Source organism: Myiozetetes cayanensis, unplaced genomic scaffold, assembly GCF_022539395.1.
Source record: "Myiozetetes cayanensis isolate MyiCay16 unplaced genomic scaffold, myiCay2020 scf22, whole genome shotgun sequence".
Classification (NCBI taxonomy): Eukaryota; Metazoa; Chordata; class Aves; order Passeriformes; family Tyrannidae; genus Myiozetetes; species Myiozetetes cayanensis.
Genome location: NW_026087434.1, coordinates 5,393,534 through 5,420,257, shown reverse-complemented (window position 1 = coordinate 5,420,257; position 26,724 = coordinate 5,393,534). Strand labels below are relative to the sequence as shown.

Here is a 26,724-nt window from a genome sequence, read left to right as displayed (position 1 = left end):
CATTAGATATCCCAGGCTTTTTTTCTTTGCCATGTTTCTGGGCAAGTTTCCTCATCTATTTCCAATATGTAATGTTTGATTGATACCATTATTCTCTCAGATCTGGTTTTATTTGTGCGCTTTATATGCTTGGATTTCCCGAAGAAAAGAGCTCAGTCTTGGCACTGAAAGGGTTACTCTGGATGCAGAACATACCTCTATACTGTAGTTTCTGTGCTCTATTGTTTGGACAATCTTTTCCCTGTAAACTAAAGTTGATATTAGTTCGGATACATCGGTTGTTGAGAGGCTGGACTGGTCTGAAATTGTCGCTCATGCTCAGAAATATCTGTGATGGCTGATTCTGGCTTAGCAGCCGTAAAGAATGCATCTGTACCAAATACAAAGGAAGGGGGGATTAGTGCTGGTCTTTCCTGCAAGTAAAAAAAACAAACCACAAAACACTATTAAATAGAATGGTTAATAAATGAAAGCAAAGCAGAATTTCAGCGGTTTGTACCCAGAGGTGGGTTTGAAAGAGTTAAAACTGTTCCTTCTGTGGTCCTCTGTTTCTGAGCCCCTTTTCAAACAAAAGCAACTAGTTTTGTGTGGAGCAAAGGAAAATGGTATGAGGTGTCCCTGTCTGAGCAGGAAACAAATGGAATCCATGGTACTGGATGGCAGCAGGGAAAATGAACTTTATGAGTGACAAGAGCTAATTTCCCAAGTTTTGTAGCTATTAGTGTAGCTTTCAGTTGAGCAGTCATGGTTTTGGTTGATGTTACTCCAGAACCAGGTAGGGGCAGTCAGGATGGAAGGAAAACTGACAGTCCTGCTGCTGGAGTCACGAAATTAATGATGTTAAAAACTGAGATCCTCTGTCTCTTGACAGGTCTGTCATGATACTGTTTGTGCTGTGACAATTATTGTTCTTACAGCAGACTCTGGGATGGTTTTACAGATCAGAGGGAATTAGTCATCCAGTGCATCCAGCAGTGGTTCTTATGGTGACTGTGCAGCTGTGCTAAAGGCAAAGTCAACCCAAACCAGAGAGGTTGCAAAAGCCTGCAATCTGTAAATGAGAAATCCCCAAAATATTTTGGTTTAAAGTCATAAAAAGACAGTATTTTCCGTGTCAGCATACAATTTAAGAAGTTTGTTTATGGCATTTAATGCTTCAGTGGAGAAATCTAGGAGCTGGGGTTTTATGCACTGAAAATCCTTAACAGTTTCCAGGGAAAACTGGAGCTGTGCATTGCTTTTCCAGTCTGAGCACACAATGTAATTAGTAAGTATTCCACGAAATCAATTTGCAGCACTAATAATGGAGGATGTAACTAACCATTAAAGCATGACAAGGAGTAAGTATCATGAGATTATAACCCATAGGTAGTAGCACAGACTCTAGAAATATTCCAATCCCTGTTTTGTACACTGGGGTTGCAACTAAAAATGTTGCTTGTAGGAAAATATTCATGTCCTGTGTTTGAAAAGTGCAGAATGTTCAGCATGTTTGCCTGTGCTCAGCTGTGTCCTTCTCCCAAATCACCCATTTAGAAAAGAAACAAAGTGCTTTCTCTGCATCCAGACAAAACTGGACAGAAGGAATATCACAAAAATAAAACATCCTAGGCTTTTTAAAGTCATCTTATTTACAATGTTAATATGATTTTAAATCCCAAAGTGATATTTAGGGTTGGTTATATCGTTCCTCATTTCATTTCTCAGGCCAGATTGCTTCTGCTGCATGCTTGGGGCAGGCAGATGGTGGTTTGAGTATTCCTTTGGGGTTCTGGTATGCAAGACAGTAGATTTTAGTTCAGCTCACAGCTCTGTAGGCAACTCACTGCTGGAAACTCTGGAGAAGACTGTGATTGGTGTTAAACTTGCTGTTTTCTGATGTCAGGCCTTGGATTGTAAGCAAGTCGTACAGAAATGTAGTCTGAGACTTTTCCCCTGGTGTTTCCTCAACAGTGTAGTTTTGAATGAGAAATTTATTTTCTCTTGCAAAATGTATCCAGCTTGTCTCTGACAGGGCCTTCAACATATCAGTCTGATTTTTCTGAAGGTATTTGCTGTGCCTATCCTGTCATTTTATTCCATATCAGAAGGCATTAGCTGATTTTTATTCAAGGAGGCCCCAGATATTGTATTTCTGTCCCATTAATGTGCTATCAACACAAATTTATTCTGACCTAAGAATGGCCTCGATTATAAACAACAACCTCAGTTATTTTAGTACAACACTTCTATACTTGTTCTAGAATCCCCAAATAACTATTCACAGCATCACAGAATAACTGAGTTTGGAACAGACTGCTGGAAACCACTTGATTCAACCCCTCAGTAGGGCCCACATCAAAGATACTGATGGAGCTCTAAACAGTTAATATTCCCATTTTGTAAAAAAACACCCTTTTCAATGCTTTTGCAAACTGTATAAAATGCATGCAGAGATCCCCACAGCAAAGGGTTGAATCTAATTTTTAATGTAAAGCGATACAAATACGTTTAAGATACTATTTTGTACTAATACTAGATTGAATAACTTTTAAACTTTTTTACCTGCATCCTTGTTATGTAGACAGGTTTGTTCATTATTATCCAGCTTGCTGTTTCATAGCAGGGTGGAATTGTCATTGACCCATCATATGTAATGAAACTAGATGTCTCTGGATAAAGTTCCTCAATATTAAGCCCCTGTAGTAAGTATGCATCATCTGGAGAATAAAGAAAAAAAAAACCTGAGGTAAAACAAAAGCTTCACCAGAAAACATATAACCCTTTTGATGTATCCTTATTCCACAACATGCTCTTCAGTTTTACCGAGGTATGAAGTTTAACAAATGTACATTTCTGAATGCTCCGGTTTGGACAAGAAAAAGTAACCCTAAGTCGCTAATCCTGCTTGGGTTCAGCTGCACCCCTGTGAGCTGAGCACAGGAATTCCCAAGGAAACTCTGAATCACATTTAAGAAGGGGAGTTAAAAGCTTCTTGAAGTTGCAGTTATTGATTGAGATGCAGCAGCCTTTGGAGAATGTGCACTTCCCATATTTTGGAGTGATTAACAATTTTTGCTCAACAAAGCCTCGGGAAGGCCAAGAGTGTTAAAACTTAATTGCTCTTCTAGCACAGGAGGAAGTTAAGGTTAATGCATGATAATAAAGCTGCTCGATGAAGCCTGCTGGCCTTTCATGTGCACAGTGGGGGTGGATGCAGTGGGAGCTCACTCAGAATGCTAAAATCGGGGTGGAAAATATTCCAGCAATACTGGGATCCCTGCTTTTATTGTGAGTCTTCCTGGGAATTAACAAGTTATCCCTCTACACCAGAATTCACTCTGTGGATATGTACCAAAATATAATGAGATGTGGTTCTATCTTCTGAAATTCATCCAAGTTCCTCAGCCCTTTCTACACCACGTGCACTGTTTCCCTTGGGCAATGCCGGCCCTACTGTACATTTGGCAGTGCTGTCGAAACTAAAACTCGGATTTTCCTGCCAAATCCTGGGCTGTAGGAGTTCTTTCACAGGAAATACTCTGGGATATACATGCTTTATTACTTATACACTGCTGCTAGTGTGTATCTCAGAGAAAGCTCAGGTGGTTACGAGCTGTGACCTCGTGAGATCTCTTTGCACACTTTCACTTGTGTGTGTTGTCTTCAGTTCAGTTCATCTGCAGAGTGACGGAAAACTGCATATCGAGGTGTGTTTCCCCTTTCAGTGCACCAGGTGAGCTGGCCTTGATTTGCAGAGAAATCTGAACCATAGAGTAAGTGTATAAAAAAAAAAAAAAGAGTGATTCAACCTGAATTTAACATATTGTAGCTGAAGGACAAAACTTAGATGAGCAAAAGACTTGTCTCCTACAGTCTAATAGAAAAATAAAAAAGGACTGCAGACTACTGTCTTGGGCAACAGAAAATCAAAGAACGCAGGGAAAGCAAATGTGACCTTGTTTTTTATTTTAACATAGTGCAGTCAGCGGGGCACAGGGTTCTGGGGTAGCAATATCAGCAGCTAAAGCATCAGTTAAAGTGTCAAGGTGAGAGTGTAACTTTCATGCCTCATTGACCAGTGCCTTTCAGTTATCTCATATTTTAAATGTGTTTGCTATTTTACAGAATAAAATCTTGGCCTGTCCCCTCGTGTTTGTCAGAAACAGACCCTTGTGCCATGTTCTTGCAGCTTGAGGGTGATTGCAGTGCTGGCTGGATCCTCAGGCAGAGGGGCAAGTGGTCTTAGTGTCTGGCTCTAAGTAGCTGACTGTCACCTTTTTTAACATGCTCAGTCTTCACTGGCCCATGGTCCGTGATAGTCTTTCTAAACCCAAATTTTCCAGACAGAAATGTGAAATCAGAGTCAAAGTGCAGCTCAGTTTGAACAGCTAGAGTTGACAATACACCTGTGTCCTATCCATTAAAAACATCATTTGCAGTGCACTGGTAACTTTGCTAGAATTGCATCAGAAGACAATTAATGCCTTTTTTTTTTTTTTTTTTTAATGCCAGTTTTTAATGAGTCATCACACACTTTTTCCTTTCCCACATGAACATCCTATTCATTATTTATGAACCATGGAGAGTGGTGTGTTAGCTCCAAATGGCACAGAGTCAGGCACAATAGATTGTTGCAACCTCCAAGGACCAAATCTGCTTTCTCACAGCCATATTGGCTTTGGTTGGGCTAAAATGATTTAGCCCAGGTAGAATTTGCCCGGAATGTTTACTAGGAGATAGAAATCTAATTGAAGATTAATACAGATGAGGGATATTGAAATGGAAAACTGGGAGTAAATATCACTTCAGGAAGAGTGGAAGATAGGGGTGAATGAAATAGGAGTTTGTCCAAGTAAAAGCAGAATTTATTAATGCCTGCAGAGAGGTTATATTCCCATGGGAAGTCAGATAATTCCATGAGAAAATGCTTTACAATAAAGATTTGGTTATCAACATTTTCCCCATGAACAAGATCTGCCTTCTCCCCACATCCCGATAAAAGTTTCCCATTCTGGAAGTGAAAACAGAATTGGTGGGTTGGCATTAAAGCCAGACTGCAACACTTCAAAGCCTTGTCTTATATTTATTGCAAATATGTAGTTCAAAATGGTCAAAATCATCCCATGTGATCTCTTGCCAGTGATAAACTTCCTTTAATAAACCCATCCAGCATCTACCAGATTCTCAACATCATTCCTGTCTACAATCTGTTTCTCTTGATCTGCTGGTGCCTTAGGGTGATTTCTGAACCCATGAACTCTTCTCTATCCAAATTAGATTTCATTAGATTTTGTATTCATTTACATAAAGGCCTTCACTCTGAGAATTTACGTAGCAAATGATGGAAATCCTTTTATCCCTGGGTTTGTGATAGGCGTGTGGGGTCGGCTTTCACAGCAAATTCTCTGTATGTTCTCTTTAAAACAATATTATTTATAGGGAATGTATTGTTTACTGAGTGAAGGAAGGGACACTTGATTTTGAAATTCATACAATGATAATCCAGAAAAGGACCCAGCTTAGATTTACAGGATAAGAATGTAGAGATCCTCAGCTTTTTAATCCCAAAGCAGAGTTTCCCTGCTTATCAACCTTCCCAAGTCTCTTGGACCTGGGCTGACAGGGAGTCATTGTGAACACCCAAGGTAAATCCCTTGGGGATCTGCTTGGAGAGTGCTGAGCCTTTACTGCTTGTGACAGGAGCTGCAGGAACTCAGTCCTTCAGAGAACACACTGAAACATGAGCCTGGAAAAATTATTATTATTTTATTTTTTCCAGATCCGAAATCTGCATCTTAAGATTTGCAGGATAGTCTCTTAAAATCAGAATACTTCATTCACTTATATATTATCTCTAACATACCTAAAGACTGAATCTGAGGAAATTCAGAATGTTATAGCTTTTCTGCCTCGCTGAACGTGTGGCAGTATTTCTGGAGGAGAACGACAAGCCCAAACTTTTATGTGGAATTTTGGGTACCCAACGTTGCCTTTCTTTCCAATGTTAAGCAAACAGTGGATGAAAACTCATGCAGCATAACTGTTCTGAAAGGAAGCTTAACTTATCCCCTTGAATGGCATGCTTAAAGAGGAATAACAAAGCAGTTTTTCTTTAGAGATATTCACATAGCTTCTGACTAAAGCATGCTTGAAAGAACCCTTGTTTCAACCAGCTCACAGCAGATTCTTTGGGCTGCAATAACAAAATAAAATAAGCATTTAAAATCTGCTTAAAAATTCCTTGGGGTCCACTTTGCTTCACTGTAGCCATTAATATCTAAGAGTAGAAATTTCCCTTTTAATGCATTTTGCCCGTGGAAATTTCATGTGGCAGCAGAGATAGCCTTTAATTTTGTTGCTGTTTTTTAAAAAAAGTACTTTATTTATGTTATAAACTGTCCTGACTCTGAACCAACACTCCACTTATCATTCCCTCCATGCTCCTGTTGAGCACTGGGCCTGGTCATTTTGTCAGCGCCGTGCTGAGTATTGACTTCAGGAGAGGACCCCTAAAGCACAACCTGAAAAACTCCAGCAGCTCAAGGCAGAACAGAAATCCTCGCAGTGTAAGAGGTAAAATTAGTTTTCAGCCATGATGCTATAATCCATCATGCAAGACAACTGCAAAATTACTTTCAATAACACTTTCGCTTCTGCCAATTTACACTAAAAATTCCCAGTCAATACTTGTTACTACAGTAAGTAACCCAGTGCCCTGCAGAATATCACGTGTGTTGTATCTACCAAAAGAATTTCATTTGAACAGATAAACTTGTTAGCGAAAACAGCGGTTAAAAATTAAAACAGTTAACCATTGGTTTCGCGGCCTTGTGTTACTTGTTCATCATCATGCGAAATTTCATTTAGTAAACCCAAATGAGGTGTGATGGGAACTGCATTTTTCTTGTAAGGAGACAAAACAGGCAATGAAGGGTTGCAGGATGCTGACAGCTCCAGAGAGGAGGAGTGCCCTCGTGTGAGTGCAGCATACAAATGAAATAGTTGGTATGGGGGAGCTGCACTTGGCTGCTGCTCTTGGGTGATGGTTCTGGGCTCACACGTGCAAGAAGAAAGGTGCTGAAGGTGCCTTCCTGCCCTGTGGAGCTGTATGTCCCTAATCACAGCCTGTCCCCTGCAGCACGTGGGGCCAAGGAGCACAGAGCAGGCTGTGACACACAAGGAATGGGTGAGGTACAGCTGCTGTGCTGGGAAACACGGAGCAGGAGCCTCCTCTCTCAGTGTACACGACCCAACAGTGTCTGTATGCTGGGAAAAGCAGCTTCTGCAGTGGTACAGGCAGGGGACTTCTGGCTGGTCCACAGACTGAAACTGGGAATATGGAATTTGTCAGTGAAAGAGCTGCAAAAAGCACAATCATGTCCTGTCTCCAGGATGCTGCAGCAGCAGCACTGGTAGGCAGGAAGCTCTTACAGAACAGCATTGCTGTGTTTTTCCAAGGAATCAAGATAGGCAGTTGAAAAATGGGGCTAATCTCTTGCTTCCATGCAGAGAAGATGACATTTTATACTGATGGAACAATCTGGAAAAAACATTCTGAGGGGAACCCTCTGTTGCCTCCCTTTCCATAGGTACTTTGGAGAACTGAGTTTTATCACTATAAAAGCCTCTTATTTGGACCAAAGATGTAACAAGATTTGTTAACTGTCAGGTGAAAGCAGAGAAACATCAGTGGGATGAAAGGTGTGTGTGTTGTAGGAGAGGACAAGCAACTATTAGTTTTTTCAGTTTGTTGTGCACATTCTAAAAGTTAATTTCTGATGTTGTTGAACTTACAGACTTAATGGCAGCTTGGAATTCAAGTGACTTTTTGACAAAGGGAATGAGATTTTCAGGATTAAGAGGTTTAATTTGTTGCATTGAGATACATGTATTTTTCATTACTTTCTCTAAATTATCCTAATTAAGCTCTAGATAACCACAAGGTCAATATACCAACATGGAATTATAGGGCCTCATCAATTAAAGGCTTTCCAAATGTGAATAAAACAAATATACAAGCTATGTTAACAACCTCTTTCTATATCCATTAAATGCAGCAATAGTGGAATAGGAATGCCATAACTTTTCTGTACAAAAAGAAAACATTGATGAATATTAAATCCACAGTTAATGATGCACCATCTAGACATAACTTGATTTGATATGATCCAGGCTGCTCTGCATGTCCCTTTTATTGCTAGCAGTAGGCAGTTTCTCCTGAGCATCCTGTGTGAACACAGTATATGTATGTGTCAAACATAATTTCCTTAATCTATTGCTTCTTCAGACATAAAACAGACTTTGAAGTTCAGAATTCGCTTGATAAAGTGATGACTTAACTGATTTTTCACATTCCTGAGTTTATCACACAGAGTTGCTTGCAATGCTAACTTGGAACTTTTGCCCATGTCCAAGTGCCTCCTGTTTCAGTGGATCACCAAATACAGTATTTGAGACAGAAATCAAGCAGCTGTTGGCCAGAGGAAACGAAAAGAAACTTACTTTTATACGTTATTCTCGTTATGGTGTCTCTGTTAAGCATACGATTTAGAAATGGATTTGATGATTCAGATACCTACAGAAGAGAAAATGAAACAATGTCAAAGCCTTCTTACAAACATTTCCTTTCCAGAACTGTAGCTGTTCTGTCATGCTCACTCCTGACACTCCTCCAAATTGAACCTGCCTTTTTTTTCCCCCCACTCTTATGGGAAGAGGAAATAATTACTTACTCGGCTTTCTAAGAAAGCCTGATAGAAAGTTGGTATCCAAAAATAAATCCCCAAAAAATAGGGAGGGGAGAACAGAGTGAATAGAAATTGATGCCTGAATAAAACCATGAGCACAGGTTTTTTTTCTCCAACAGCTGTGATGGGATTTGCAGGTGGTTGGTATAATTAGGCAGGATTATCCTAGAGTATTCTATCCCTTTCTATCTCTTGATAAATATAATTTTCTTGCAGCAGACTATTTCAAATAAAAGCTGTCTTCCTTTGTTTTACACATGGGTAACATATGAGGCAACACTTCATGTGCAGGTGGAATTTCCTGTCCATCAGTTTCTCCCTCTTTTCCTCTTGTCCTATTGCTCAGCAGCACTGAGTAAAGCTTGGTCCATCCTCTCACCCTCCCTTCAGATACTTCTAGACATTTAAAATATTCCCTCTGTCTTCTCTTTTCCAGGCTGCTTTGAAGCCTTTCTTCAGTTCTTCCCCTTTTCATGAATTCAAGTCACATTGTTGGGTCATGATACAATACATTTTGGATGAAAAAAAGAAAAGGTAGACTAAATATCTTCCTTAGATATTAGCCCTGTGTGAAAATTGCCCTTTTATATCTAATTATTCAATGTGCTCTGTGAAATGCATATTTTAACTCTGAGGTCAGTGTTTTGTCAGGAACTTTAGGAAATGGGATTAGAGTACTAAAGGGAAGTAATAGATATCCAATATGTAAGGTGTGATGAGGGAAGTTATTTATTTCAGCATGAAGCATTTATTCAGAAATACATGCTTTTTTTAGGCTGATGAAACAGATACATAATGGCAGATTGTTAACAACATTTGGAGGAGAGAACTTCATTCTTCATATAAAATCAGAGAGAAGGTTTCTCCAATGTAATTAGAGAGGTTTGAGTAAATTATGAAGTCTTGAGTTCACTTCTAGATCACTGTGCTCAGCTCAGGACGGTGCTGTCTCTGGATTCCACATCAGGCATTGCTAGACTATAAGGAAGAGTCTAACTCCTAGATTTACAGTTCAGGGATAAGAAGTCTACTGTCTATTTATCAGGAACCAATAATACTGAGTACTTACTTTCATGAATATGGAAACTACCACCAACCCATTAGGGCTCTTTGCAGCTTCTGTGACATTTGTGTACAGCTCGTGGTTATAGTGGATCAGCTGAACCTGGAAAACAGGGAAGCCAAAGATCACAGTTAACCAGCAGCAAATCACAGCATCCAGTGTTTGCTAAATACTCTCCATACCCCCACTGGATTGTGTCAGGATCCCATCCATGCTGAGGGTATTTTATAACAGTGCAATTTTTCAGGCATTTTGCAGCACTCGTGATTTTAATAATTTCAGTCGCCATCTGGCTCCAACTGGCACAGCACCAGCATGTTTTCTTCTAAATTGCCAGTAAGTGAATTTACCCACATCCAGTTAGGAATTGCACTGCAGGGGTTGACATCATTTCCCTGTTCCAACAGCACTTGCCATAGGCACCAAGTAATCTCTACTTTTCAGCCTCAAGCCAAACACAGAGGAGTCAGGGGTTGAAATATTTGAAGAAACATATGGGATACAAGTTTGGAGCTGTTAAAACCAGCACTTGCAGAATTCAAAATACTAATATTCATTGCCCCCATATTTTACAAATTTGGTTATAAAGGCTCCTACAGTTAGGCACTTGCTGTATTATTGTTAACCAGGTGCTCCTTAGCTCCTACAGCTTCACTTTTGCTGTTCAGTTGGATGATTTGCTGGAACTTTTAAATTATGAAGGTACAGTTCCTCTCTCTGTATATGTAAATGTCTCACCCAGAACCATGGTATTTGACTTGTCTGGGGTCACTGGGCACTGTATCTATTTACATTGCAATTTGTAGCCTTTTTTAAAAAAAATAACAACTCCAATGAATTCTTGAGACAGTTAAGTATTTCTAAATAGCTGAAAGCCTAGTCAGCTTTATTTAGCCAAAAGATCTCAGTTTTCAGATGTCAATTAGACATTGGCATTTTTTTAAGGCAAGCAAGCAAACCCAACTGAAATGAAAACAAAAATATAAAAATGTCAGAGGAGCCAATGGAGTTCTCTACTAAATTCTGACAGCCAGAAAGCAGGACAAATGAAGGTCTCATGAAGAACTAATGAGAGCATTTGCTTTACAGCACAGGGAGGTTTTATAAGGCTCATTAGTCATCACTTTCTGGTACTACTGAACTTTGATAACATCAGAGTTCTGGGGACTGTGCTCTCACTGAAAATTTCAGGTTTAGCAATATATTTTTCTTTTTATGTACAACTCTTCACTCTGGCAACGAAACTAACTTGTGAATTATCAAGGAAATAGGTGATGAAATCTGCTTTAGACTAGAATTCCTCCTGTACAAAGTCCCAGAATAACAATGAACTAGATAAACTCATTTTATATAACAAACCAAAATGCTGAGTGCAGGAATGGGTGCAAGCAAAGAACAGATTCTTCTTCCACCCATGGGAGTCAAACTCTCATTTTTACTCATGGAGCTTATGGAAATAAACCCCTTCAAGTATATATATGTATATAAAACCAAATACAGGCCACACAAAGATCCCCATGCTGAATAAAGACAGACTTTTTTCTTCTCAAACCTGTCACTTTCTCTGTGTTAGAGTTGTATCCTTCTTCCCTGCACCTAAATTAATTTTAAAGCTGTTTCCATGGCACCATGGTTAAATTCATTAGGTTTGTCTTTTTTAAAAAAAAGGTTGACCATGAAAGGAGAGATAATTTTCAAAGTTTCTCATATGAAACAGGCTTATTTAGAAAGGTACAAATGAACAAAGGTGTCTGAAATACACAATATTACAGGATAAAAATTATAATTCAGTGTTAATCCCTTCTTTGGAGAATAATTTTTCTAAGTTGCCTGAAATACCTGTAAGCCTGTGGTCTGTATAAAAGGTCACTGGAGTCTTCCAGGAAGGTGAAGTCACTAAAATTGTTCACATGTGAAAATCTCAGTTTTAAAATGATGACATTGTATTAAAAGCAAAGCACAACAGGAGCAGACTTGCAAAGCTGAAAGTACCCCTTGAGTCTAGTCTGAGTTTCAGGACTCAAACACTAGACTGAATCTTGTTATAAGCTATTGATTTTCTTTGGAAGATTCCCCCTTTAAGATTAATTTGCCACAGAGCAACTGATAGCTCTTTGTTTTCCTCCAGCTACAGAAGTTCCATTTTTCAGGAAGAAGAAAAGAATTAAGATTAATTACTCTCTTTTAGCTGATGAAAAGCCAGAATGTACTCTTGTTCCATCACCCAGGAACGTGCACTGGGCCAGGAGCAGGCACAGCACTTTTTAGCCTCTCGAGGCTGGTGATGCTGGGGAGGAGCAGGAGCTGCTGACAGTCTGGCAGGCTCTGTCTTTGGGGCAAAATAATATAGATGGGCTGAGATCATGGCTCGTGTTCTGAGCACTCCGGGAAAAACACCCAAGTCCCTTTCCCAACACGTGTGCTTGTGTGTTTATAATGGTAATAACCTGTTCTCTGCCTGTACTGAAGTCAGAAGTTCTGCTTCAGCAAGACATGCAGTGATATAAAACAGAGAGAATTTAGAGTATCACGATCGTTTACACACAAATGTTTCCATAGTCCTCTTGGGAGTAATAGAATACCATTTATTCTCACCCAAAGTGTTATAATTGAGTGCATAAACATTTTGATTTGTAAATGACAAGGGAGGTAAAGTATGAAGTAAATGGCAGCAGGGAACAGCTCATCTGTAACCATAATATTTGTATTATGCTGTGCTACCTGATAAACTGTTGGGATACCTGACTGAGAACAAGCACAAAGTACGTTTCCAGCACAGCAGGGAACAAAAGCAAATGAAATTGCTCAAGAAGACAAGTTAAATGTTTGTTTTGATTCAGAGTCCCTGTAAGAAGTGTCTAAGATCTCATTAAGGAAAGAAAATCATACATTTTTGTTTATCCGAAGTTTAATAACAACAGCAAAAGAAATCTCGTTTCTGCATGGTGAACCTGTGCTCCTGATTTGTTCTTGTTTTCTTGGACCAACACCTGGCAGTGATGCAGGGAAATATCCCTATCTTTGCAATAACAGTCTTTGGAGAACAAATTCATACTCACAGTCCCATCCTCTACCATGAAATGTTAGGATTTAACAAGGTGATCTTACCCACATCCTGATTAATTAATCTACAAGTCTCCCTGTCAGTTATTCTGCCCACAGCAGAGAGGTTCTCTTACTCTGTTAGTAAATTGCTAACATCACTTGTACATGTCCATCTATACTTCCAGCACTTCACTCGGTGTTTTAACAAACTACTGCGGTTTTAAGATTAAACTTGGTTAAAAATATTAACTTTGTTGTATTAAACTAAGGAGAACAGCCAAAATAACCTGTTGTCTGAAATAATTTTATATCTCTGAATCTCTTGGATGTTCTATTAAAACTCAAGTTATTTAGGCTATTGCTGACAAATGTGGTTTGTGTTTTGTTTTGTTTAGTTTAGGGGGAGGGTTTACTGCTTTGACAGTTGTTTTGTGATTTAGAGGAAATGTATATAAACTGCTGGTTTAACAGAAAGGCATGTCACTCCATTTTCAGCAATATGCCAACAACTGAATCTTAGGTAAATAAAAGAGACTATAATTATTTTTTTACTTAAAAGAATAAGACTAAGAATGCATGGAAGGAACTGAGTTTTCTCCTGCTTCTGAGCAGAGAGAAATGCAGGGAAATGTAATAATGATCATGCAGTAAAGTGGCAATGCAGTCAGGGGTTAGCCATACTTGGCTGCAAAATCTACTTTACTGAAATTAATGCTAGGAATTAGCAGTGAAACTACAAATGGTGTCTAACACTCCATTAGACCAGTTGGTAACAAAGAACTAACTTGCAGTAAATGGTGTTCAACAGTGAGCTTTACCCAGGGTTCCCTGGGAAGTCATGAACACTGGGTTATTTTCAGCATGTGTTACAGCTCTTAAAAAAATACAGATTTAAAAAAAAAAAAGGATCTGCTATAACCTGCTTTAGGTTTAAAATAGTTATCTTTAGATGCCATTTTGGCTGCTGACCTTACACTGAAGCACTTATAGAGAAAAACATATTTATGCCTTGTTTATATGCAACCATTGCAGCTAGAAAAAATAAAAACTATGACCCAAATAAAATGTAGAAGATTCTTTCTCTTTAATATTTGTATATACTAATTTCCTTTTCTAAATCTTACATTAATTTATTTGCAAGTAGGAAATGAGACTAGTTTAGATAATATTTAAAACTTGATGTTTCTCTTAAGCATCCACAGGACTACAGTAAAAAGTACAAATTACTGGCTGAAGAGGTCAGATTGACTGTGCACATCTCAGAATTCTCTATTAGGACTCTCACCTCTGTGCTAACACCAAAAAATTATGTAAATGATAGGCTGAAAAAAACCCCCAAAAGCGAAAGGTGATGGATTCCTGCCATCCAAATGCTGCTGGAGCTGTTGCAAGTGTCACAATCATTTGGATTCTCTTCCACATAGCAGGAAATGCAAGGAAGGAAAAATCCCAGTTGAGCCCCAGAGGTGCATAAATGTGTCTGGGAGCTGTTTGCTGAGTGACTTTGGGGGAATTTTTGACAGGGCACCCGTTGCTGCAGCCGATTGCTCTAAAGCGTGGATATTTTTGGCTGACCTGCCACTCAACCACTCTTGTCATTCATCGTTAGCAGACAGAGCCAGAGCTGGGTAAACATAAATAAATGACACTGTTCTGCCATTCACTTCGTGTGAGGATCAAAATGAAGTTTTAGGCTCAAATGCTTGATGTTGATTATGTCTTGGATGATGCGAAATTTCACTGCAAGCTGTAATTTGGCACCGACCCAATCCGTCATCGACAAAAGTTGCATCTTAAAAGAGAATAGGGGTAATGTAGGAAAAAACCCACTATTAGATGAGTCTATCATCGTTTCTGGATTCGTGCAGGATTTTCTGACTAAACACTGCATTTTAAATTGTTTTCTCATTTTAAATACAACAGATGCTCAGACACCATGATGATGAACTCAGTATAAACGCTCCATTTGGTAGATTCAGTTATATAATGGTGCTCTGAATTTCTGGGAGAGTTCTGTATTTCCTTAGCAATCAGTCCAGAAAGCAGCAGAAAAAGGTTCCTGCAAATCAAAAATGTGGGGAAGTAGCAATTGATGCTATTTCTGTTGTTCACTTCGTTGCCCTGAGACATTGAGTCTGAAGGACACATGAGCAAGGTCACCAACAGAGAGGTATCAGCAGTTCAAGCCTTCTCTAAAAACATGTGATGCCACCACAGCTCTCAGTCTACCTTGCCAAAATACCATCTGTAGCTCCATTTCTGTTCAAAGGGTGGGAATGATGGGCAAGAGCAGACAGAGAAACATCACAGCCTGATGAATAAAAGAACAAGCACAAAAATTGAAGAGAATTTGATCTAGTGAAAATCTAGTTGTTGATCTGGGCCTTATCCCTCCTGTCCTCATTTCATAATCCGTAGGAAAAAATGGTGAGGTTTAATATATAGCCAGTGTTAAATAACAAGTAAAGAGAAGGTTAGAGTTTGGACTACAAACCAGAAGCAGAAAGCAGACAATTGTCAGTTTTACCTGCTCTCATGAATATTGAAGCATATTGTTAAATTAACAATATTATTTTTCTGTGACAAAAATGAAGCAGGGGATTTTATATTCTTAAAATGACAGTAATGTTTGGAGTGAGGTAAGCACAGAATAACACTGAGGATGCATTTTAAGAAGTCTTGTCTATCAGATGTCTGTGGAAGTCTTTGCCCAGCCCATGTGGGCAGCAGCTCCTGCCTGCCTTCCCAAATGTTCTTCTGTTGCCTGATCTCAGCCCAGCACAGGCAGCCAGTGTGTCATCACTGCTCCTGCCACGAGGCATGGCTTGGTGACCTCTCCTTCCCCACTCCCTCCTGGCAGGTGTAGGATGGGAGAAGAACTTGGAAGGAAAGGAAGCTGAAAGGGAGCATCCTGCTCTCAACAACTACCTGAAAGGATGTTGTAGCCAGGTGGGAGTTGGTTTAGTGGGACATGGTTTAGTGGTGGCCTTGGCAGTGCTGGGTTAATGGACGGACTGGATGAACTTAAATGCATTTTACAAAATTCTACGATTTTTTGACGTGTTTTCTCTCAAGAGTCTCCTTCCCCTTTATTGATTGGATTGTTCACCTGTGACTTTACAAAATTATGTTCAACTCCTCTACCCTTAAGCAGCTCTCCCTACCAGCTCTGTCCAGCTCACCATCTCCAACATGGGAGAGTAACAACGTGAGAGGCTCTGATGTAACATTAAAGGTGTCGGGGAAAGCATCTAACAATGACTGTGATGTTATGGAGCTCAATCTGTGTCATTGATACATGGCAACAACAATTTGTGCCACAATCACCCATAAAAGGTGCAAAAAGAAGCTCAGAATACAAACAGTTTTTGCAGGAGACAGTGGGACATTTGTTTTCCAGCACTTTAAAGCCTGAGAGAAGAGGCAAAACAATTGAAATGGATATAATTGCTAGTGATGTTAAGTTGCTATTTGAATGTAAGTTGAGGGCTCCAACAAAGAAAAGCTTGAAGAAGCCCAGCTTGACTCAAAACAGCCAAAAGCATTTCTGGAATGAATGTTTTATTGAATTGTCAAAGGTCCCTTAGGATATTAATGCCGTGGTAGATGAGACAATATATTAGAGTCAAGTTTTTAGAAATAATTCCGAGAAATTTCACACCAGGATTTCCTGTTGGAGGTGCAGAGTCAAAAATTCAGAGGAAAATAGGCACAGATCTGCCCTGAAGGCAGAAGATAAGGTTTTTTTTTTTTTTCGTTTTTGTTTAAGAGCATCCTGGAAGCTTGTTTTAAAGCTGAGGGAAGGTGCAACTGCCTTTTGGTGTTTATGTAAATTGTGTAAGAGCCAGTTTTACACTTGTAGTTTAATAGTTAAGTTTGAAGTTGAGAAAAAATAAGCACAGACAAAACAAGAGGACATGGATTATCTACAAATGAGATAGCACAGCTTAAAGCAGACAACTATAAAACTCTCTTGTTTCTGAATGCCTTGAGTGGCGTTCTACTCAGTAGGGAAGATAACTGACACTTAAAAGCCATAACTAAGCCAGTTATCTTTATAAAATAAGCCCTTTAGCTCTCTCTGAAGGCTTTGGTAAAGAAAGCAAGGTATTGGCAAACACTGCTCAACAAATGCAGTACATGGATTGATGGTGGTGAAAGGGGCAGTAATAAAGTCACATTTGCATTTCGTATCACCAGACTTTCTACTTCAGAGAACAGAAGTCAAAGCTTCTTTATTTGTTCCCATTAGAAAACACAGCCTGTATTCATTTGTAGGTTAATTTATGTAGCTGAGATGCTGAAAATGCTGGAATGGAAATACCTGAAATGTCAAAGAGATATTTTCCCTTAATGAAAGAAAATCAGGGAATGTGCCATGCTCTCAAATGCTTAATTCCTGAAGAAAACTTTAATTTCTTGGACAGTCTGCGATTAGAAAAGGTGGATTTGGGCAAGGATTCAATTCCAAATTCATTGAAGTTTGTGTTGTCCATGTAGTAAACTATTTTCTGCTGGCAGAAAGCCTGTCCTCAGTTAGGCTGTGAAAGCAGCTCCTTACTCTGGCTGGCAAAGGGCCTGGCCTTCAGAATGTTCCTGACTGCCATGCAAAAAACACACACATTCATTTCTTGCTGCTTCCAGCTCCCACTGGAACTCCTGGAATACCAACTCAGTGGGGATGTGCAGTTTGGCTTCCATGGGAGAACAATGTCTGAATGAAGAGAGGGATTGTGAGAGGTGCAGAATCACAGAATGTGCTGAGTTGGAAGGGACTAACAAAGATCAACGAGTCCAGCTCCTGGTATAGGACCATCCCCAAGAGTCACACCCTGTGCCCCACAGTATTGTCCAAACACCTCTTGAGCTCTGGCAGCCTTGATGCTGTGCCCACCGCCCTGTGGCTGGCTTTGAATTCATGCCAAACTCACAAACCCATGCAGGGATTTATGCCTGTTGGTGCCCAGTGACTGGAATGGTGAAAGATGACTTAATACAAGCAATGTCTCCTGTGGGCTTTGTCTTATTTTTCCCCCCATGAAATTACTATTCACAAATCCTCCCAGCTGTGTTTCTTCAGTTATTCCTAGTGTTGTGCCTGCCACCTCTTCCTTTATTTAATTTCTTTGTTATGTGCCATATCCTCTGGTATGGCTTTTGCACAGCGAAAAAGAACCTTTCTCTTGGTGCACAGATGAAATGGAGCTGAAAATTACTGCAGATAAAAATCCAGCTCTTTGAACTGTAATGCTAAGATTTCTTCAACCAAAGTAGACACCTAATTGGAGATAATGTTAACTCTCTATATAACTTTATTACTTTGTCAAGCTTACATCATTAAGCATGTATTTCATTTCATTATCCTGCAGTAAACAATTTGTTGTGGTGGTGAGATGGGCTGGTCTGTAGTGTCTGTAGGCAAAGCTGTGTTAGACTTTAAATGCAGGTAGTGCTGTCTTTAGCTTTTGAGTTATGGAGCAACAGTGTAATTATTCTATTACTTTGCTAAAGCATCTAATTATTTTGTCAATGATGTGAAAACCTGAGAACTTACGTGTGAGAAATTCCAACATGAATGTAGCTATTATTTTTTGTCACTGACACTTTCACAACATCAATTTGCTAGGCTCTTGGGAGGAAAGGATTCCACATGAAATTATGTCAATGGGGACTGTGTATCGTTGAAAGGATTCCTAATAAAATATTGATTTCTGATTTTAATAAGCGTAGTATATATGCAAAGTATGTGTTTAGCTTTATAATCCATTTAAATATATACAATTTAGTTTAATGGCGTAACAAATTATGTGCTGCTGTTTCTCCAGCCTTTGCAAAGCTCATTATCACAAGTTTAAAGGGAGACACATAGAAAGAAGGCAAAGGAAAAAGCTAGTTCTTCCTACTTCTAAAGAAATGTTATAGAACTGTGAGCTCAGTATAAAGCCAGAATTCTGTCTCCAGTGTTCCCTGATCTCCTCAAGAAGTCCCTGAATTCTAATAAAAATTGCTAGTTTCTCAGCAAACAGCATGAAGAGTTTTTCCTGGGAGAAAGGTTTTAATAATTAAAATTAGTCAATACTGAAGCACAGGAGGTTATTTGATCTTGCTCAGAAACTGACACTTTCCAGAAGGGGAAAAAAAATGCAATCTCTCTGATAAATCACTTTGTGCAGAACTGGGAGTCAAGTAGAAGATATTTGCTGCAGAAGAAAAGAGGGCAACTCATCAGGGAAATAGGTTTGCTCAAAACAGTCGTGAGTTTGAACATCAAGGTTGAGATTTTCAGGACATTTCCAGAAAAAAAAAAATCTGTGAGACTCTCAGGATGAGATGTAAAAATGCATTTGTTAGTACTTCAGGGCATTGCAGCTCTCAAACACATGATATAAAGTTGCTGTTGGCTCCTGTGCTCCAGTCCAAATTTCAATCTGTCTACCTTTTCCCCTGTAATTTCAACTAAACTCGTCTGTTTTATCAAGTCAGTCTGTATTTCTGTGTGGAACTGAGGCTGCCCACCTTCAGTTAATAGACTTACATCTTGCTCCAGCAGCCCCTGTCAACTCTGGACTGGGCCAGCAGATGAAACGATGAAATCAAAAACATGCTCGGGGATGTCTGTGCCCAGCAGGGGCTGGATTCCCTCGGAGCCATGTGAAACCAGACTGTCCTATAATGATGCCTGTGCCACCTAAGTCCACGTGGTTTTCCTTGCCCTTATCCAGACCTGTATATTCCCTGGTTTTTATGAACACCAAACCTCTCCCCTCTCCTTCTCTGACCTGTTTCTTCCCGTCGCTTAAAATCTGTCACTCTCCTAATGTTAGCACTGCTATCCAGCTGTTCCCTCCCTCACTGTGCATTTCCTGGAGAAGCAAAATGGTTCTTAAATATCCCCTAGTTTCCTGTCACAGTGGTGTTCAGAGGTTATGAATATGTGTCTGAGACCAGACTGCTGCTTTTCCAAGGGGCTGTCACAGTGGGAAGGGGCAGTGCTGCTGCTCTGCCATCTGCAGCGCTCTGAGCGTGTCCCAGGTTGCCCTTGCAAGTGTTTCTGAAAGCACAGAAGAATAAGTTCAGGTGCTCTGGCAGGCTGCAGTGTCTCACCTTCTCTTTTCACGGCTAAACTGTGCCTTTGCATTCCGATTCTCAGCTTTGTTGTTGCGTAATCAGGATCAATAAATTGCAGAAACACCAAAACCAAATTTTGCATTAACTTAACTGCATTTTAAAGACATTATTTTCTCGTGCAAAGAGGGACATGCAACCTAAATGTAAGGAGTGATGTTGCAATTCAGCAGAACTGTTGTTGAGGCTGTAAAAAAACCCCCTAAACCTCCTGAATTGCTTTGACTTGTTTGATTCACCCTGTTTGATCTCTCTCCGTGGCAGATCAGATGAGACAGCGGAGAGGGAGGCAAGAAAACTACTGGATGCACAACCGGCTTTTTTGTTCCCATTTCCCAATTTCAGAGCACTAAACTTTCACATTTTGTAATTTCTTAGCAAAGTTTATTCTGTGTTACCTGAAGCACTCCAAAGTACTGTTTTGGAAAAAAAAAAAGATAACAGAAGAACTGCCTTTATCGTAGAAGATAACTGGGAGAACGGTATGAACTTGATCTGCTCATACTCCGAGTAGGGATGTGAAAGTAGGGATGTGAAAACTACTTTTGATTAAGGAGTTAATGCTCTTACTATATTTGCTACAACTTTCAAGGTTTTAGTAAGGAACAATCAAACAGAAAATACTTTTCAACACATTTTTCTACTCTGTAGTAGGGGAACACCTTGGAATTGGGGCCTGAAATTTGGTGACTGTCACAAATCCTCCTGATATCAGGAGTTTAATGAGTGGGACAGGGACAAGTTATGGAGGCTGAGAACATCAGAGAAGTTTGCTCACAGATCTGTGCAGTTTTATCCACTTATCATATTTACACTATTCTTGGCCAGTCTAAGGTCTGGTGAATAAACCATTTCACAATGGATAAAAATAGATCTGATTTGACAGCATAGTTGCTATTCCTTGAAAAGACCCAGATAAAACACCCCAGTCCCTTTGGCTGAGGTTGGATTACAGGTCACAGTTTGCAGAGTAGATGAGACAATGTTATGGGAGTGATGTTATGGAATCACTCAATTGCCAATGACTTCTGCAGCATCTGCTTGTGCCTTCCAGGAACTCTGTTCCAACAAAGTACCTTTGACCATGCAGGCCCATCTGTGTCACTAAAACAAGCTCTAATCTCAGTACAGACAAAACTTCAGAGCAAAGGAAGGTAGGAATGAGGGACAAACTCCTCTGCAGTCAGTGAGGCAAAGAGATCAAAGGCAGGGAAGGCAGCAGCTGGGGCTCTGCCAGCTCCTCAGACACTCATTTCTTTATGATTCCTCTACTTTTAACAACAAATGGGGAGAAGGGTAAAGCTACTTGCAGAAATAAAAACAAGAAAGACCTCAGTGCCATCTACCTAAAGCAGGAGCTGCTCACATTGCTTCAAAATAGGAGGAGGAGGAAAAATTTTCATGGATCAAAACACCAAAGACAGCTTCTTAAGCAACAAAGAAAAATATTTTCACCTAACCAACTATTAGCAGTGGATTGTTCATTCAAACCAGCTCAGCATCACTTGCTGCTGGTTTTATCTCATACATGTATATATATATATATATGCATACACACACATATAGTTTGTAGCTCTCACTGTGCTGACTGTTTGAGAAAAGTTGGCCCAAAAACTTGAAAGCTGATGCATTGCAGCAGGTCACAGACTTCATATTTCAAAGGCTGTGCTGTTCTTTCTCAAGTCATGGGCAATAGTTTTACTGTCTGCAGCTGGAGGTGCTCACACAGCCAATATGAATTAAAATTACAAAGGAAGCATGTCATTGTTATCATAGTGTAGTTTGCTTTGTAGAAACTGCTATGGCTCCACTTGCCCACAGATGAATGGTGTAAGTAAGGTGTACAGATGAAATGTGGGCATGTTAAGGATTCTCTACTTGCTTCATTAACAGCAATTTGATAAACAGTTGTCCAGTTACAGATCCCCTGGTTAGGATCAATCAGCATCTCAAAGTTTGAAGACTGTCAAAATAATTAAATGGTTCAATAAATCTGAGGCCATACATCCAAAGAAAAATTACTACACATTTGAAGACATTTTAAGAGATATTTACCCTATCAGCATTCCATGAACTTTGAAGATACATCTTGTGAATTATTTTCACTGCTTCACTGATTTTTAATATTGTCAATGCTCACAGCCCTACTGCAATTCAGAAGAAAGTACTCTGAGATTTATTCGGCATATTTATTATACTACAGTCTTCTCTATCTGGCATTGTTTTTCTCTGTCTCTTTGACATTTACAAGTTTGGAAGTTCAAGGAGTAGCTGATAAGAGGCAGGTTCAGGTACAGACTGCAGAAGACTTCCTGGGGGCCAGAATATTGTGTATATCTGATGGGAGATTCATGAGTGTCCTTTAACACAGTTGGGTGTTGTGGTTTGCACAGTGCAGCGTCTTGTGGTGATCAGCTTTTACTGTGGCAGTAACAGTGACCAGCCCTGCCTGTCTATGGTTTCCATCTTCCACTAGGAACGAATTTTGGGATATGAGGTGGCCAAAATCCCTGGGTCTTTGCAAACACCATGAAATCCCATGTCCTGGTCTCCACCCTGCCGTGGTCTGTTGTCATGACTGGAGTTGACTCAGCCCCTCTGTCTCAGCCTCCCCATTTGTAAAATCGGCAAAATAATTACCCTGCGAGATAATTGGTAGTTAATGGGCAACGTGCTAATGGCTGTAAAGCCAAAAGCATTCCAAGGGGTATCATTAGTGCCTGTTGTGAGCAGCCATCAGCAATTGTGAATATCCAAGGGGACCATGACATGACAGCTTCCAAACACTGGACATGTCTGAATTAGGTTTTTGGTTCAGGCCCAACTCTAAACAAAACACACTAAAAGGAGACAGATGGTCTCTTCCAGCTCTTCATTGCACTTTTATTTTCCTCTTCACAAACATTAAAGGACAGATTTTCAGCTCAGTGATGGTCTTCTAGAATTCTCCAATTTATTTTATTTTATTTTATTTTATTTTAAGCAAGGTACATCTTTAGATTTAATAACGGTCATTCACTTTGAGTTATAAGCTGCCACTTTCAGAGCACAAAATAAGGAATACCATCTAGCAGCACACAGGTAAAATTGATCGACTTCAAGCTGCCCAAAGATTGTTTGATGATCACAACCAAAATACTGATGAGTTTACAAGATCATTTGAAAGACGGATGGCATCACAGAACTGGTGTTCTGTGCTAGGGAGGAAGCCTGTGTCCTCTTAAAAATTCTCTTTTCACTCTAATCTCTTGGTAATTTCTACAGTATTAGCAATTTCTAGAGACTTTACAATTTGGTAATACCTTGTGTGCATGAAATGAGAAAAAATGAAGTTCATATACAAATTCACAGTGGAGATCACATTCTAAACTGAGATGGATTAAATATTTTAAATCCGAGGGATTGCATCCTGTTTTCCTTGTATAGTGACCCACAGTGTTGTGGTCCTGAGGTAACAACTGCTCTGTAAACAGACATCCCAACCTTCCATTTGTCAGCATGCCCGTGGTTTCACTTATTTCCATGGGGTTGTTAATGCATATGGAGATTCGTGGGGACAGACCCTGAATGTGCTGCCTGAAAGCTCAAAATTATAACAAAAGATTTCCAACCTACTTTGAAGTGTTCATCTTCAGTGCTGAGTACACCTAGAAAATAGGAATGTATTTTCAAATAGGCCACAGGAAAAAGGCTTTTGGAACTTTTTTTTTTTTTTTACCCTGCCATTTTTCCTTTCATCATTTTCCTGGATTTCTAAAAGAAAATCCTACGAGAATAGAACAGACTGACATTCATTAGAATCTGGAAGAATAAGGGTGATATGGTTTTTTTTCCTCTTTCTAATTAACTGCCCCAGGGAATGGCTCTACGAGTCAGGAGGAAGAACAGCTCCTCTATTGTGCCTTTTGTGACTTAGGAACAGTAGATGGGGAGGCTCTAAGCTATAAATCAAACAGTGAAAATCCTCTTTAACTGAGCACACCCTTGGGCTTCACACAGAATAAGGCCTTACACTGATCATAAGCAGAACTAGTTGGGATTTTTATTTTTTTTTTTTTGCTGAAACAGGGTTTTGCTGGAAAATGCTTATATGTCAAAACCAAAGTACCTCGTGGAGGGAACTTGATTTCAAAGAAATCTTTCTGAAAGACAAGCTGGGACTGTCAGAAACCTCCCTGATTTCCTGCCAGTTTGTCTTGTGGTGTAGCCAAGAGCCTGCAGACCTGGTGCCTCCATCCCTCTGACCCTCAGTAAGCAGCTGGTTTTCCTGGGATATCCCTCCCCTCAGCAGGGCTGAGTGTGAATTAAATCATGTTTGTGGGTACAGACAGATTGCCAAAGGCACAATCTGGGTACCAAGAACATGGAGGCTTTAAGACTCCCATAGAGAACTCTACCTTAACACAACTCCCAGGGTCAGGACAGCCTTGGATGTACATGGAATTATTCCTGCCTGATGCCTCTTTTATGGTACCCATCATGCCTGAAGCAGGAAGGGTCAGGGATGGAGTGCCCTGTTCCAACCACAGCAGCACCATCCTCCCAGCCTTGTCCATGAGCCCCCTTGCTGGAAACATCTCGCTGTGACCACTGCTCTGAAGGTGAAAATGGAACAATATTTGCCAAAATCTAGAATAGCTGGAGCAGCCTTGGTGTAGCAATTTGTATTTTGAGTAAAACTGGCTCTGCAGGTCAATGCCACAATCCTCTCTAGGACAGTCCACAAACCCCCAAGCCACAGAGTAATTTCACAAGGCACAGAACTGGGACCAGGGCTCTGCCTGTCTCTTTGATTATTACTTTTTGTCTTTGAAGTACAGGCACGTCTTGCCAAAGGAATGTGTGTTCAGAGGGATTCAGGTTTCACCCATAGTGGATTGTTCTGCAAATGCTTTATGTATTTTTAATTATGTTTTTTTATTGGTAGCATGTTTTCTTGATATTTTATTGACCCTTCCCTGTTTTTTATGAACAATGAACACTGACCTGTCTTTTAAAGCACTTGACAGTAGCACAGGTAGTTCTAAGAAGTCTTTTATCCTTTTCTGAATCAGAATTCTTTATTTCAGGCAAGTACCCTAATTCATCATTTATGTATAGTACCATAAACCTGTTTGCTCTCTCAAAATATTTTAAAAAAAAGGGATTCTTCTGGAGAAACTTGGCAGAACCCCAGTTTAAAAGCCACGCTCCTCTAATGCTATTTTAGTGCAGTGAAAGTTCTGAGTTGAGAGTTTGGTGGATTGGAGCAGGAGGAAGAAACTTTTGTCTGCACAACTCACCAGGGTATTTCAGACCTACGTGGGAGGAAGCAAAAAAGCAGAGAGGGTAATGAGAACTGGGTGGCTGAGCTCTTGTAGCCAGGGATGCTGCAAGATTAATTCCTATATAAGCATGGAAAATGATGGGCCTCTGGGGACCATACCTGCATGCTGTGCTTTGGATGTAGACTTCAAAGCATTGAGCTGGGCTGGAGGTGCTGCATGGGACTGATAGCACAGGCCTTGATCACTCTGTGCTTTGACTGTCAGAGGAAAATGGGAAGGAAATTGCTAAAGGTGAAAAGAGCAGGAATTTAGGTAACAAAATACGCTAAATGGGTACTGTTCACATTGAACATGGCTTGAAAAATAAAATAAAAAAAAAAAAAGGGGAGGTTGATTCATAAGAACTTCACATTTGAGAGAATGTGACAGCTGTTTCTGGCCAGTCCTACACTGAAGGTTAAGCAGATTAAGGCTGTGTTGCCAACTGGTTCTGTTATTAGCAGAATTTCCAGGGACTAGATGGCAGGAGCATGTTCATAGTTTGATAAGAAAGAGTAAATAAAATTTGAGATGATGGAAAGAGATGGCCAGTAATGGACTTGCCCTTTCTAGCTAAAATCCAGAACTCTCTTTGCCTTTGATAGAACTTTCAGAGTAATAACTTGTATATGGTACTTTTCTAATGTGCCTGTGGCAAATCATCAGTTACAAAATGTTTCCATGGCAGTTGGATTGAAAAAAAAACAACCAAGCAAACCACTGAAAAGTAGCTGAATGTAATGAATTAATTTCTCCTGAGTTTTAAACCACCAAATCTTGGCAGGTGTATGCAGTAATGTTCAGTTAGTTTATACAGAGATAAGAATGCAGACAGATAAAGGTGAGATATTAAAAGATAAGTGGAAAGAAAATGGACTTCAAATAAACGTGGTTTAACCTTGTCAATTCTAATTCTATGCAGTGTTAGCACTGATGCTGTTGTGGCTGCTATCACTCACATGCTATTTTAAGGGTAGCTATGCCTGAGCAACTGTTCTAATTGTAATAATTTTAGAAAGACATGCTTCTGAAATGATAACAAAATTGAATTTTGCTTCCCTTTGTTGTTTGCAAAATATCCTATTCCATTATCTATCACAATTTTGCCTAAAGAAAACGAAATTGAGAAGTATTTCCTTCTCAGGCTGTATCGAAATTACCTAGGTGGATAAAATGAAATACCTCAAATTTAAAGTATTTTGACTTTCTGGGAGGCAGTGTATGCCAGGAAAGGTCCACAGTGATGGAGGAAGGTCAAGACAGTTTCATTCATTCTAAATGAAAACTGTAACTCTGCAACCTCCCAGCATTTCCTGAAAATGTAATAAAAAGGCAGCTAGAAATGACACGATTTAGTTGGCTTTTTACTAAGATATTAAAATGCCTCATAAGAAACTGCTAAACACGAGGTGAGGGACAAAGACCTAGTGAAGGAGTAGCAGAAGCTACAGAAATA

General features: G+C 39.7%; 1 protein-coding gene across 2 annotated transcripts in view; it reads right to left on the bottom strand.

Moving 5' to 3' along the window:
- CA10 (carbonic anhydrase 10) overlaps positions 1–26,724 on the bottom strand; it is a 178,311-nt gene that overhangs the window by 1,816 nt on the left and 149,771 nt on the right. For both annotated transcript variants that reach the window (XM_050318968.1, XM_050318969.1), the window contains 4 exons: positions 9,799–9,894; positions 8,485–8,557; positions 2,545–2,699; positions 196–370 (listed from right to left, as the gene is read on the bottom strand). In XM_050318968.1, the coding sequence (XP_050174925.1) occupies positions 196–370; positions 2,545–2,699; positions 8,485–8,557; positions 9,799–9,894 (499 nt within the window). The remainder of the gene's footprint in view (positions 1–195; positions 371–2,544; positions 2,700–8,484; positions 8,558–9,798; positions 9,895–26,724) is intronic.